The sequence below is a fragment of the Maylandia zebra genome, linkage group LG13, assembly GCF_041146795.1.
Source record: "Maylandia zebra isolate NMK-2024a linkage group LG13, Mzebra_GT3a, whole genome shotgun sequence".
NCBI lineage: Eukaryota > Metazoa > Chordata > Actinopteri > Cichliformes > Cichlidae > Maylandia > Maylandia zebra.
In genome coordinates this window covers 11,749,187-11,763,599 of record NC_135179.1, presented here as the reverse complement: position 1 = coordinate 11,763,599, position 14,413 = coordinate 11,749,187, and the positions used below count along the sequence as shown (strand labels likewise).

Genomic DNA, 14,413 nt, shown 5'->3' with positions numbered 1-14,413 from the left:
TTGTGGCAGTCTGTGGCTACTCTATTAAAAACAAACGAACTCCAGTAACAGTTTGACAGCAGCCACAGTGATTTCACAGAGAGCTCTAAGCTCAAATAAAACTGACTATGATTATACAACATGTCAAAATCTGCCCACAGATGGCATCAAAGTGTTAATACACTAATTGTCCACAAAGGGGAGACAGCAGACAGGTTGCAGAATCGAGTTACTGTAAAAAATGATCGCTTTACTCAAAATAAATAGGAATCACTTTTTCCTTAAAGTGATTCAGCTTTTACTTTAAGGTGAGGCTGTGCAGAAGTCAAGTGACGGCTGAACCTTATAATTTATACTTTGTATCAGAATTAAGATGAAATGCATGCTCAGAGGTTTGAATTTATATCTGTGAAGTGAAACAGGTCAGTCCACGAATTCTGCTGTAAATGATCAGTTTAATTCTGAAACAAATGCTTGTTCAGTAAAGTAACGGGAGGCAGAGCTACATCATTTAATGATGTTTATTTAAAAAAACAGAATTACAGAAAAAAATAAGACCTTGACAGGATAAGATGCTATTTCTTGCAGTAATCTAGGAAAATAATGCAGTCAAAATAGCATCACCAAACCAATACGAATAATTTGAAAACAAAAATTGCTGGCATCTTAAAGCCTGAGGAGAAGTTTAAAGGTCTTAAATACAACGCAAACAGAGCTCCTTACCTGAGTAAAGTTTAACGGTGTGTTTGGTCTCTTTATCAGCTTCTTAGACCCTTACGTAAAATCAAGCCTTAGAAATCTCGGTGTCTTATTTGACAGCTCGATGTCGCTCGAGCAGCATTCTAAGCAGCTAGTCCGAAACTGTTTTTATCATTTACGGAATATTTCTAAACTCAGACTAATGGTATCAAAGCTTGAACTTGAGATGATTATTCATGCTTTTATTTCTTCTCGTTTAGACTATTGTAATGGCCTTTTTACTTGTTTTAACAAATCAGCCTTAAATCGTCTTCAGACTGTGCAGAATGCTGCAGCACGTCTCTTAACAGGCACCAAGAGAAGATCGCATATCACTCCAGTCTTGGCCTCCCTTCACTGGTTGCCTGTAAATTTTAGGTTTCAGTTTAAAATTTTAGTTCTAACCTTTAGGGCCCTGCATGGTCAGGCTCCTCAATATTTATCTGACCTGCTGAAATCACATACATCTTCTCGGGCTTTAAGGTCATTAGATCAGAGACTGTTGGTGGTACCACGCACTCGTTTTAAAACTCGTGGTGATCGGGCCTTTCAGACTGTGGCACCACGGTTGTGGAATTCTCTCCCACTGTCTCTTCGCTGCACGGACTCCATTGATTGTTTTAAGAAACAGCTGAAGACATTTTTATTTAGAAAAGCATTTGATTAATTTCTTCTTATGCTGTTTTTATAGTTTTATTGTTTTACATTGTTTTATTTACTGTTATATTGTTTTATATTCCCATTTTCTGTGTTGTAAAGCACTTTGTGATTTTTATCTGTGAAAAGCGCTATATAAATAAATTTTACTTACTTACTTTTACTTACTTTAACAATATTGCACGAACGATAAGATAATTCACCCACTTCAGGGATTATTTTACATTTCTGATACTTGTTAAAAAAGAAGGGGGGGGGGGCATGAATTACTTTTTAAGCATCACCATCCAAGAGGTACAACTAACCATCAATCAAGGTGTGGAATAATTATCCACGCTGCTAAAGTTCTTTTCTTTAACAGCCAGCTGCTGGATCAGGGTTTGTTTTAGTCAGCCGGAACATCCTGTCTGCGTTAAGACAGGAAAAATGCTGTCGAGCTTTTTGTCAACACCTCCTAGCCTCTGAGCCATTGCTCTCATCTATTTTTCTCTTCCTGTTCTTGGTGACCTCATGTCCCCTCAGCCATTAAGCACAAAAGTCTTACCTGAAAGTCTGGGACTTCAGTTATTTTATGCTGCACTGATAAGCAGAGGCACTGGAGCTACTTTAAGGCATTGTGGAGTGTTGACAGGCTTAGTGTTGTAGATTTGCACTATTTTCTTATATGGAGATATTTATTATTGTGACCGCCACACCTTTTTCCTGTTCTGCTCTGTTTCCTTGTTTTGCTGTGTCCCTGGTGCTGTTGGTCACGTAAGTCATTCATTCAAACAAACAAACAAACAAACAAACAAACAAACAAACAAACAAACAAACAAACAAACAAACAAACAAACCAGTTTATACCGTGCATAGTTGAAACTAACATTTAGATCATGTATTCATAACCGGATATAAGTACTACATGAATGAGTTGACAGAGATTTTCATAGGCTGAACTGGATGCTAAGCAGTTGAGTCTCTGAACTTAGCTGCTCAGCATATCCGAGTTTTCTGAATTCTGTATTTCACACAGTAGAAGTGTGTGAAGAAAGCAGAGAGCATTAAATTCTTTTTATTTTCCTGCTCCAGGTGTAGTTTTCTTTTTAACTGAAAAATCTTTAAAAAGTTTGGTGTAAAATCCTCCCAGACCTCCGTTTACACTTGTTGTTTATGCATCAAAGTCATGGGATGGCGGTGCCCCCGGCATCATTGTCACTGGAGGTTCTGAAGTCCTGACATATAACAACAAACCTGTACAAGTTCAGTGCAACCACTAGGAAGTTCTTGATGGCAAAAAAGACAAGCATCTGGTGGAAGACTTTGAAGCAGGCCATCACAGTGAGCCTGACACACAGAAAAGGGCCGTCCTGGATAAACAGCGCCTGAATGATGTTCCATATGTCAGTGCTGTGCTTAGTCAAGAGAGACTCCTGTGCACCCTGATCAGCCTCTCTGCCAGGTGTGGAGTTCACCACTATGTCAGATAAGGAGAGAAAAAGCAACAGATTGGGAGTGAAATGAAGGTTTCATTCAGGTAGCTTGATGTAGTCTGACAGACGCCACACTTGCTATTTAGAGCAACCTTCCCTGCTATTGTTTTTCAAGAGGTAAATCTTTCTTCTCTAAAGAAATGCTGGAATAGTCACACATAAAGGATACCTATTATGCTTTTCCCTTGAACTTACATCTTCCCACCCATAAGAAAGTTAGCCAATTAGAAGAAAGCTGGATAAAGGGGAGGGAGAAACAGTTAGAACAGCTTACTTCTTTAAGTAGATCAGTAGATAAGAGGAGGGGCATCACTAAGACCTACAGTTAAAGCATCATTTTTAGCCTTTAAATGGCTAAAAACTAAAACAAAGGCTATCCATTTATTGTTTAGCTGTTTAAACCTCAAAAAAGTCTAACCTATCATAGAAGTGAAAACTCTTCACATATGCACAGGACTCCTATGTTACCCAGTTAATGTGTTTGTTGGAGTGTAATGGTTTACATAGTCACATAGAAAGCTGAGGGTTCCTGATTTGAGGACAGTAGGACACACAAATTCCCTGGGAGTTCTGTCAGGAGGGGTAGCTGGTATAAAAATCTATCAGATCAAATATGTAGAGCTAGCCAAATATTTGAATAAGTCAAGTCAAACTATAAACAGTCTTTGGTGGTTTTCCTGTGTTATAGGGGGATGGGGAAACCATGCTAGTGTAATTGGAAAGTCAAGCTTTTAAACCCTTTAATCTTTAATATATTCAGTGGTTGTTGTCTAATTTCTTTGAAGAGGGTTGATGAGGTTCACGCCTTTAATCATCAAACATTTTTCAAGAACCTTAACCTTTCAAAAATGTATTATAATGCTTGACCATATACCCTATCTTAAAGATTGTAAGATGTGTCAGAAACTCCAGAATAGCTTCTAAATTGATCTTTTTTTTCTCAGTGGCTGTTTCCAAAGTCAACTCTGCATTATATGAATATGTTGCATTTGTCTATCAATTCTTTGTGTGTTTAAAAGAGATCCAGACAAAGTGAACATGGCTCTCTGTGTGCAAACACAGAGTACTAAGTGCTCTAAATGCACTGCGATGGTAAAGATGCATATAACTGCATCATTAGGGTTACTTATAAATTATGAGATGGGGTTATGGAGAATTGAGATCATTATTAGGGTTTGGCAATTTCAAGAACACAGCGGCCTAATAAGAGATTCCTCTTCTCAGGTAAAATGAGAACTTGAAGCTTTGTCAATTTATCTCTAATTATTTGCACAAATTCCCAGTTCTGACTACTTCATGTAGCAGTTTTTTTTAAGTATAGGTCTGAAGGAAGCAGCATTTCCATGTCGGTGGCAATGCCCTTTGGTTTTGATACTCGGGAAGTGATGGCACTAGGGAGAACTTATCTACATCACCGTTTACTCCCAGCAGTTGATGGGATGTTTGGCAAAATTATAAACATGTTGAATTACTAGGGAATTAGTGTCTTTATGGTGTAGGCCCTTAATAAGCACTAAAGTTACATTTTGATACACTAACACGCACTGACCTGCTAGATGAAGTGGAAATTGCAACATACTCCAGGTCCATACACCTAAGATGACATAGACCAGCATATCATTGTTATCTCTGTAAAAAACAAAACAAAAAAACACGGTGAAGAGTGAAGAAAGAGTTTCACTGCTTATTTCAGTTATTGCATTGATATATTATCAACACATGTACATGGCTCTGTGTGAAATTAAAATAAATGCACATGGAGATGGAACATGATTAGTCACCCACTTGATATCTGATAGTGTCTCACTAGTAAATTCCAGGATGTCTGCTGCAGTGCCAACAAAGATTAGAAGAAGTTGAGACAACTCATCTCTTGTGACCCCGCCTCCCAAGGGCAGGAGCCACTTCCCCACAATGAGCAGGATGAGCAGGATCTGATGGAGAGCCAGGATCCAGTCATTCGCACAAACAGCAGAGAAAAAATTGCCAATATCCTGGAAAAAGAAAAGACATTAACAGATATTTAAAGTTGGTTTAAACTCACTTGTATACCCGTAAGAATGCAGAAATTAGCCCTATTAGAACAGATGTCAACATGAACCTTCGAAGAGAGAGTTCATGACAGAGGAGGATAGTGGGGTGGGAATCCTATCCTTTATGACCAAAGAAAATTGGTCAAAAGACAATTCTGATGGACTGACCGAGTTATAAGTATCGGGTTTCACCCAACACCCACTCTTACCTTGATAATAACTAGCATCAGAACTGTCTTTTCTGCAACTGACAGTAAAAACTGACCTCGGTTCAATTAAATTGGTGTTCCTAATAAAGTGCTCAGTGACTGTAAGAGTAACTGACACAGTTGCAAACCACACTAAAACAGAATTTAATACATCACTTACCACAAGACGTGACTAAATTATCTTTTACGTGTTAATATTAGATTTGGATGACAGTGGTAGTTTAGTGTCAGGGGAACACACTACATTATACTTTGTCAACACAGCCAAACTTGGCATTCACATGATATCATTGTATGTTATCATATTTCAATGGGATTTGTTGACAGTAAGAAAAATGAAGAACATTGCCAGAATTATCCTTCAGTGATTTTATCATCCCACACAACATTGTACAGTTTTTATAAGTGACACGCTGCAACTAACTGCAGCCATTTTTAAAAAACGTGTTTTTTCTTTCATCTCCTGGGAGAAATGGGTGTGGTGGTTGTGGTCTAGTAATTGTTTATATAGTCTGGTTTAAACCACTCCTCTTACTGTTATTGGTCACTGTAGTATTGGGGCTCATGTGTTTCCAATCAGTGTAGAAAATTTAGTCTGTTTCATTTGTAATGTTTTACAACTGCAGTTTTATTCAGTGTTCTTAATTGCTGTGGCTGTAAAAGCAATGTGACCACTGGAGATTATTCTGATAGTTATGTAGATGCAGGCTACTTTTGCAAGTTTTAAAAGTCATACAATTTAAAATAGTCTTTGCAGCTACATTGTGGCCTCACTGTTTGACAGGTGTCCTGAAATGTAGTGTTTGTATGCTAACTACGTAAAACAGAGTTATTTTTTCCACTAAGTCTTCGTTTCAGCTGTATGACGTTTACTCCATCTCACCCTGTCACACCAACCCTCTCCATGTCCTCCTTCACTACACACATGAATCTTCTCTATGATCTTCCGCTTTCCTCCTGCCTTAGCATCCTCTGCACATGAACAAACCGCCTCAGCTTCTCAACTTTGTCTTCAAACCCAACGTACCCAATGAAAATCTGCAAATATTCAACGTCCCGCCTCTCGTCTTTCTCTCCAAACCAGACATAATAGCATGTCTCACCATCATCTTGCAAACCTTGCCTTTCACTCCTGCTGCTGTTCTTCTATCACAAATCACTCTGAGACTGCCTGCACTCTCTTCTTCACCACTCTTGTGCACTGTCTGTTACTTTGGATGGGTAACCACAGGTATTTAAACTCAGGCATCCTCTCACGCTCCAAAATTGTGTTAAACAATCTGATCATTGCTGTCTCTCCTGGACATCTTCATACCCCCACAGGTAATCTCGGCCAGCAGCCCCGCTTCATCGTCTTCACAGTTCCCCTCTGCCTGTTCTCCATTTGTCCTCCCCTCATTCTCTTTTAATTAATCTGTGAGTTCCTCAAAGTACTTCTCCCATCTTCTCAACACACTCTCCTCATTACTTATTTCCATTTGTAAGAAAACCATCAACGTGAAAAGCTTTCAAAACAGTTTGACTGCACAGGAAGTTTCAATCCTCTTATTTTAATGACCTCCTGAATTAAATATTGCTTCCATTATCAGAGGTTTATTCTTACATCATCTGACGCAAAGCACACCCATTTAGAAATGACTGAAATGCTACTCTTGACAGTCATTTTGATAGTGATGGACCCAGCCAACTGATAGACTGAGTGTTTGGTATTGACTTATAAATGCTCTTCATATTACGGATGAACTGTGGGACTCTATCCTTGGCCAGGTTCACAATATATCAATGTGTGCTCGACATACACTTATCCAATTTAAGATAGTTCATCGGGGGCATTGGTCCAGGGGTGGACCCAGCCTGTATAAGGTGTGGGGGTGCTCCTGGTACATTGTTTCATATGTACTGGTCCTGCCCTTCTTTGTCCACCTTTTGGAAATCTGTTTTCCATACCATGTCTGAAGTCCTGCAGCATCAAATTGAACCAGAGCCACTCTGTGCTATGTTTGGTGCGGTCCAGAATCTGAATCTGTCCAACTCCAGACTCAGTACATTAAACTTTTCATTATTGTTGGCCAGGCGAGCTATACTGCTGAAGTGGAAAGACTCTTCTTCCCCCTCACACACACAATGGCTAAAAGATATAAAGTCTTGTATGGATTTGAAAAAAATTTTGTTTGTTTGTTTGTTTTTTGGTTTGTTTTTTTGTTTAGTTGGGCAGCAGGCTTCCAATTATTTGTTGTTTTAAGGGTTAAGGGATTGAAACTTTTGAATATTCTGAAGCATTTTGTGTTATTGTATACATTGTATTGGAACCTTTGTCTAATAAAAAGACTTTTGAAAGAAAGACTTATAAATGCTCTTATTGCTTATACTTATTTGACTGTGACCTGTGAACAGTGAGGTTCCTGAGAGGTTGATTGTTGGATCCTTTATCCTTCAACTTATTGTTTACCTGAAGGATTTGTACTGTATGCTGGTGATATTCATCTCAAATCTCATCTATTCCTTTCTTGTTGAATTACTCAAAGCGTTCTTATAATAAAACACAATTGAAGATTGTTCTTTTTCTTTGATCACGTCTCTCAGCTATTCATAACTTCTCTAGTTATCAAATACTCTCCATCCTCAGATAAAATTAAATGCAGTGCTGCAGAAGCATAAGTAAAGCAAACTATGTGACTGAAATTCTGCTGTCAACGTGAAAACCTGAGTTCCTTTGAACCAAAATGTCATAATATCGGAAAATTTAACACTAAGAAAAAACAGTTGAAACTGTCAAAACAACAAATAAAATGATCATCACTGACTGCAAGCCTTCAGAACTTCTGTTTTTCCTATTAGTGGTTACTTTCTATATTGTTCAGTCTCTAATGCCAAAACTAGACTGCCAGTCTTCTGATGTTGAAATCTTTCTAAACATATCGGAATCAGTCTGTACGAAGCTTTCCAGTTAAGTCTCTTCAGGGATCCCGTATTACACAGTCAGATTTCAGTTCCTGATAACCACGTCTCGTATTCTTTGCCCTTGAAGAGCCTGGCAGCACTGTCCACAACTAAATTGAGAAAAGACATGGACGCTGGTATTTCAATATACAATTTAATAGAAGTTAATAGAAGTTAATAGAAAGAGAATATGCTTTACATATATATTTATATATATTTTCCTAACCCTGTGTGTGCATATAAATAATTAATAATAATTTATATGCACATACGCATATAATAATAATTATTTAAACAATAATTACTGGGGGAAAGGTTAAAGTTTATGCATTGCAGACAGTGTGTCTGATGACGAGGTTATTCTGGGATATACATTGTGAACTTAAAGTTTCAGTATTACATTAAATCCACACTTCTGTGTAAAGAGTTTCCAAGAACTATTTCATTAAATCACCCTGAATCTCGAATTTTAAAAGAGACTTGACAGATTTTTTTTATATTATATGGTTTGCTAAACATTTTTGTGTTTTTCTTTTTGGCTTTATCAAAGAGAAACAGCCAGCAGGCAGTTAGCTTATCATCAAGAAGCAAGCTCTGTATGAGGTAAAACTTCAGCCTCACGAGCAAACACCTGAAGCCCAAGCTGTGGTTTTTTATGGTGAGCATTTGACTGTTTCCTGGCTGGGAGCAGTGACTTTCTCATGAATGATTATGTGGCAGCTTTAAAGTGCTGACATGGCAGGCATACAGCTGTGAGCAGTAAAAGGGAACAATACAAAACAGATAGAACCAGTGGAAGTAAACACCAAGAGACTTGTCTAAGCAACTTTCCTGAGAATTTTGTCTGCCTTTAGTTAGTTCATTCGGAAACGCTCTGTTAGTTTCACAACACTATTCAACATGATATATTTGACTATGAGTGCCAAATGGTATAAAATCAGTTTTCTTCTTTTTTTCTTCTTCTTTCCATCACTCTTACCTTCAGGGAATCCGTGATCGTGAGGTTTCTGGAGGTCTTGTTTTGAATGAGGTTGTACAGATCCAAAGAATCAAGCTTTTGACACTGAAACAGATGAAAGAAGATTTTACAGACTTAATTTCACAGGCTACTTATTATTCTCTTGTAGGTAAGCCTGTATAAACCTAAAAGCAAATGGGATATCTGATGGAATCCGTAAATGAATGTATAATGAACGGTTATTTTACAGAGCTGGAAGCCTGCAAACTTCCCACTCACCAACATCTGTTGTTAAATTACATGTTTGAGAAACAGGAGATTATTTTAAGCAAGTTATATAATTTATCTTTCTGGCATGGAGTACCTGAGGTTCGCTGTTCTTATTCTGCTGGTGATGGAGCTCCAGGAGCCACATGGAGGGAATGATACTAATGAGAAACAGAAAGATGGGTGGGGAAAACCTGCAAGATGACCAGAATCATTCAGACTTTTTATTTATTTATTTATAATTAGTAAAAAAGAAAAAAAAAAACCATATACAGAACTGATACCCCTTAAAGATAAATAAGATTACAACAGATGCTTTTCATTGTGTTCTTTTGGAGATTTGGCAGTTTGAAATAATTATTAGTTACTGCCACAATATTAAGTATTTTATTATCACTTTGCTTCTAGTTTACTTCCTCAAAATACTACCACGCAACATGATTTTTAAAACAACAGATATTCTGAGGCATCCATTAACCTCCTCAGTGATTGGTGGATGCTTCATTAAATGCACAGTCTTACACAATATAGCACTTCAATAAGTTGTTGAATGAAATGCAATATCACGTCAGAAAAATAGAACAACACAATGTATTTCAAGCATGCAGGAAGACAGGGGAGACTGCGATCTGCGATATGAGTTAAGGGGTACCACCCCAACTTAATGTCTTAGGACAGCTTAACAATAGCAGCAGAGGGACAGGCAGGATATAGGATGCTCGGGGGAGATGGGGGAAGGGATAAAGCTTTTGGGGGAAATGGTAAGCGCTTAGTTTTAGTCATATACTGTACATCTATGCCAAGTAGCTGTGCAAACTCCAGTCGTTAAGTAACATAATGCATACTGAAGGATAATATAATTACAGCCTTACAGCACATTTCCACACTCTTACATTCATGCTTCACATCTCACCATTTGTAATCCTTTCCTTTCCTCCTCCTCAGGGTTATTATCATTTCCAGAACAAGCGGCAAAAAGAGGAAAGTTAGCAACCAGTAAAAGTCATGTTCCTTCACCCGAGTCACTCTCCACACACCGATGAGAGCAATCAGGATAAAAAGCGCTCTAGTAATGATCGCACTTATAAATTTAATCAGACCCATGTCGCCGGTTGCCTGCAATTTGGCACTGGACGCCGCAGCGGTCCCGTTATTCCTAACTGCACGGATACAAACGAAACTGTGACTCCAGCAGTGAAGTGGGGGGAAAATCGTTTTTCGCCAAAGTCACAAAAGTTTAAGCTCCGCCTTATAGAGTCAAGGTCCATTTCCCCCCCCCCCCCCCGACCCTTAGACGGGATCAGATACACCAATAGAAGGGAAAGTCGGAATAAATGTAGCTCCAGTTAAATACAATGCAAGCTGACGCAAGAAGGTCTTTCTGTTTTTTCGTGATTAATTCATGACATCTTGGACTGATTAGAAATTCTTTAAGGGTATGGGGGAGGCAGCATCACAGCATGCCTTTCTTTAACAGGAATACCACGACAAGGACATCCTGAGCTGTTTTAATTCCTGGAAACTATAAATTAAGTCCCAAAGCTGAAGCAGAACAACAAACAGGCAAATATGACCTTTACTGGTTGAAAACTATTTTAATAATAATAATGGATTGCATTTATATAGCGCTTTTCGAGACCCTCAAAGCACTTTACAATTCCACTATTTATTCACTCTCACATTCACACACTGGTGAAGGCAAGCTACAGTTGTAGCCACAGCTGCCCTGGGGCAGACTGACAGAAGCGAGGCTGCCATATCGCGCCATCGGCCCCTATGGCCAACACCAGTAGGTGAAGTGTCTTCCCCAAGGACACAACGACCGAGACTGTCCGAGCTGGGGCTCGAACCGGCAACCTTCCGATTACAAGACGAACTGCCAACTCTTGAGCCACGATCGAGAGTTTTAGCAACTATTTTATATTTATTAACTGTTTTATACCCTTCAGTTAATGTATGAAAGGTCCACTGTATATATACAGGAAAAAATTACCCATGTCCAAATGCAGATACAGTTTATTTACAGAATTGTGCAAGTTTGTTCTACACACAGTAATAGTATCTTTACAATTACACAACTTCTGCATTGCATAAACATTTGCTCTCAATCTTAAATATACAGGAAGATATTTTTGTCTTCATTCATTCATCTCCAAGTTGTCCCGAGCTACAGAGTGCACATACTGCAATATTCAGCACCATGAAATCTGCCTGTAATTACTGGGATACCATCTTTTTTTTATAAAGAGGTGATTGTTAAGTGGCAAATACCCTATGCTTGTATTTAGGTTGAGCACTTGAGTAAATGTAGATTAGATTAGATTAGATAGAACTTTATTAATCCCTCGGGTGGGTTCCTCTGGGAAATTCGATTTCCAAAAAAGCACAGCACCGACAGAAGTTACAGAGTTAACTTCAGTAACTGCATTTTAATAGGATTATATTTGGATGAATCTTAGTTTGTAATTTTATAAAACTTGCATTTCTAGTAGTACTCAACTTGGGGTGTAAAATGCAGGTAAAGGTGGACTGAAGTATTTCCATGTTCACATACAGTTATGTAAAAAAGATCACAGGAGTCCCATGAGAAGCAAAGTACACCCTCTGATTTGGTAGCTTGTAGAACCATGTTATTGTAGCAATAACTGGAAACAATCTTCTTTACAACTTTATCAGTCTCTCACATCATTGTGGAGGAGTTTTGACTCACTCTTTTTTACAAGTCTGTGGTTATTCATTTATGCATAGCTCTCTTAAGGTCCTTCCACAGCATTTCAGTTAAGCTGAGGTCTGGCCTGGGTCATCAGAACACCTTAATTCTTTTCTTTTTGAGCCATTCTGCTGTAGATTTCCTGTTGTGTGTGGGACGTCCAAGCTTAAGCTGTCGAACAGATGGTCTCACATTTGACTCAATAATAGTTTGAAATACAGAGAAGTTCATTGTCGACTGCCCGGATACTGCAGCTGCAAAAGCAAGCCTGCAAGCTTGGATCATCACCCCTTCATCACCATGGTTTGCATTTTCCATGAAGTATTGGATATTCTGTGTTTGGGTGTTTGCATTAAGGCAGATTTCTTGACTTTGTCCTTTGTATCCAAAGTACATTGTTCAGATGCAATTGTGCAGACTTAAGCTGTGCTGCCTTTATAGAGAGAAGAGGTTTTCTCCTGGCTATCCTTCCAACAAGCCATACACATTTGCTCTTTTTCTAATTGTCCTGTCCTGATCTTTAGCATTCAATATGCTCACTGAGGCCTGTAGAGTCTAAGATGTAACTCTTGGGTTTTAATTCCTGTGGAAGCCGACAGGTGTTTGCAGTGTTGCAAAAGACTGCATAGAGTCCTTTGCAAACTTTCTTTTTCACATGACTGTCAATATAAATTTTCAGAGCTACAAATATAATTAGACTCTTAATTTGTGGAAAGTTTTGAGGCAATAATTCAAATTCAAATTCAAATTTTATTTGTCACGTACACAGTCATACACAGTACGATATGTAGTGAAATGCTTGGACAACTGCTCGTGACCTAAAGAAAACAAAAAAGGAAAAGGCTATGAATAAGAAAGGAAATAAATATGAAAAATTAAAAAGGGTAAATTTAACTAGGAAGGAATAAAATATAAATTAAGGTTAAAAATGAAATAACTGTACAACACAAATTAGAATGAAGGGTAAATTTAACTGGGAAGAATAAGATAAAGATAAATATATAAATTAAAGTTGAAAATAAAATAACTGTACAACAAAATACACGATACACAATATAGAACTATATAAGAATGTATGAAGAAATCTAAATATAAATAAATATATACACAATAACAGCAGCTGTACAAGTATTAACCGGAAATGAAGAATATAGTGACCAGTGTTGTGCAAAACCAAAGTCCAGAAAGTCCAGTGTGTGTGTAAGAACCATATGTGTGGGTCAGTACTGTGTGGTGGTGTGATTGAGAGACCGTATCGCCTGCGGGAAGAAGCAATAAAGGTAAAGTGGGAGATCCTTGCAATAATAATGTTAAGAATGTATTTTTAATACATTAAAAAAATACATTAAGGAGAAAAAAATTGATCAAAACAGCAATGTTTTTTTGTTTTGTTTTTTTATCTTGGAGAACTTGCCACAATTTTTCAGTGGACGTATCAGGTGATCATAATTTGACTTCTCAGAGTTTGTGGGTCCATGATACAAGTTTCAGGACTTTCCATTCTTCTTGTGTCTAAGCACTGTTCTTTATGCATCTGTCTGTTTCAGGCATAAATTTGATTCCTCTTGATATTGTTGCTAGAATGCTAAGTTTTAAAACCTACTAAGGAAAATTCTAAAACTTCTGTACAGTTTAACACACACACACACACACACACACAGAGACACAGAGACACACACACTTATCTAACAGAAGTCAGTGATTATGTCATCTAACACACACACACACACACACACACACACACACACACACACACACAGAGACACAGAGACACACACACTTATCTAACAGAAGTCAGTGATTATGTCATCTAACACACACACACACACACACACACGCACACACACACACACACACTCACTTGTTTTTATATCTTAGTGAGGACATCAAATTGACATAATGCTTTCCCTACCCACTTACCCTAACCATCAAAAATGATGGACATTTAGTCCCCACGAGGAAATGTTGGCCCCCACAAACATAGCAACATTCCAATTTTTGGTCCTCACAAAGATAGCTAAACATGGTACGCACACACACGTCACTTTGCCCTGTTTGGCTGTGTGCTAGGTTGATTTCTATTCATATTTATCTGGCCTATCAGCTTTGCACAGAGGAAACGGTAAAAAGGTCTGTGACCCTGGAGAACAGCCAGACTTTTCCTGTCTTTGTTCCAAATTGTCTGTCATCATACTTCAGTCATCATCACGTGAAATCACAGTGAGAATTTTACAGAAGACGAAAGAGGAAGGAAAAAAATTAACTTAGTTCTATTTCTTCAAAACCCATTAGTCTCTGTTAATCACGAGGCAGCTTCCTTTTTTCCACGCATCTTAAGTCTTAAGTCAACTCTGAGCACTTACAGATCACTGAAACTAAATTAAATGAATTTGTATCAGCAGGCTTTCCTCTTCACAACAGCAGGTTTTTTTTTCTGTGAGCGAGTAAAT

The 14,413-nt window shown here is 38.1% G+C and overlaps 1 protein-coding gene across 2 annotated transcripts; it reads right to left on the bottom strand.

Moving 5' to 3' along the window:
- Positions 1–476: 476 nt before the first annotated feature.
- Positions 477–10,458, bottom strand: LOC101475550 (transmembrane protein 26). Of its 2 annotated transcripts, none has more exons than XM_004551418.4 (6): positions 10,167–10,458; positions 9,351–9,447; positions 9,008–9,091; positions 4,632–4,840; positions 4,396–4,475; positions 477–2,830 (listed from the first exon to the last, which is right to left on the bottom strand). In XM_004551418.4, exons 1-6 carry the CDS (start codon positions 10,355–10,357, stop codon positions 2,538–2,540), a joined length of 954 nt encoding a protein of 317 aa, XP_004551475.1. In that variant the 5' UTR covers positions 10,358–10,458; the 3' UTR covers positions 477–2,537. The 2 variants fall into 2 exon arrangements, with proteins under 2 accessions (XP_004551475.1, XP_076747651.1); XM_076891536.1 differs by having other exon boundaries at positions 9,351–9,414.
- Positions 10,459–14,413: the final 3,955 nt, after the last annotated feature.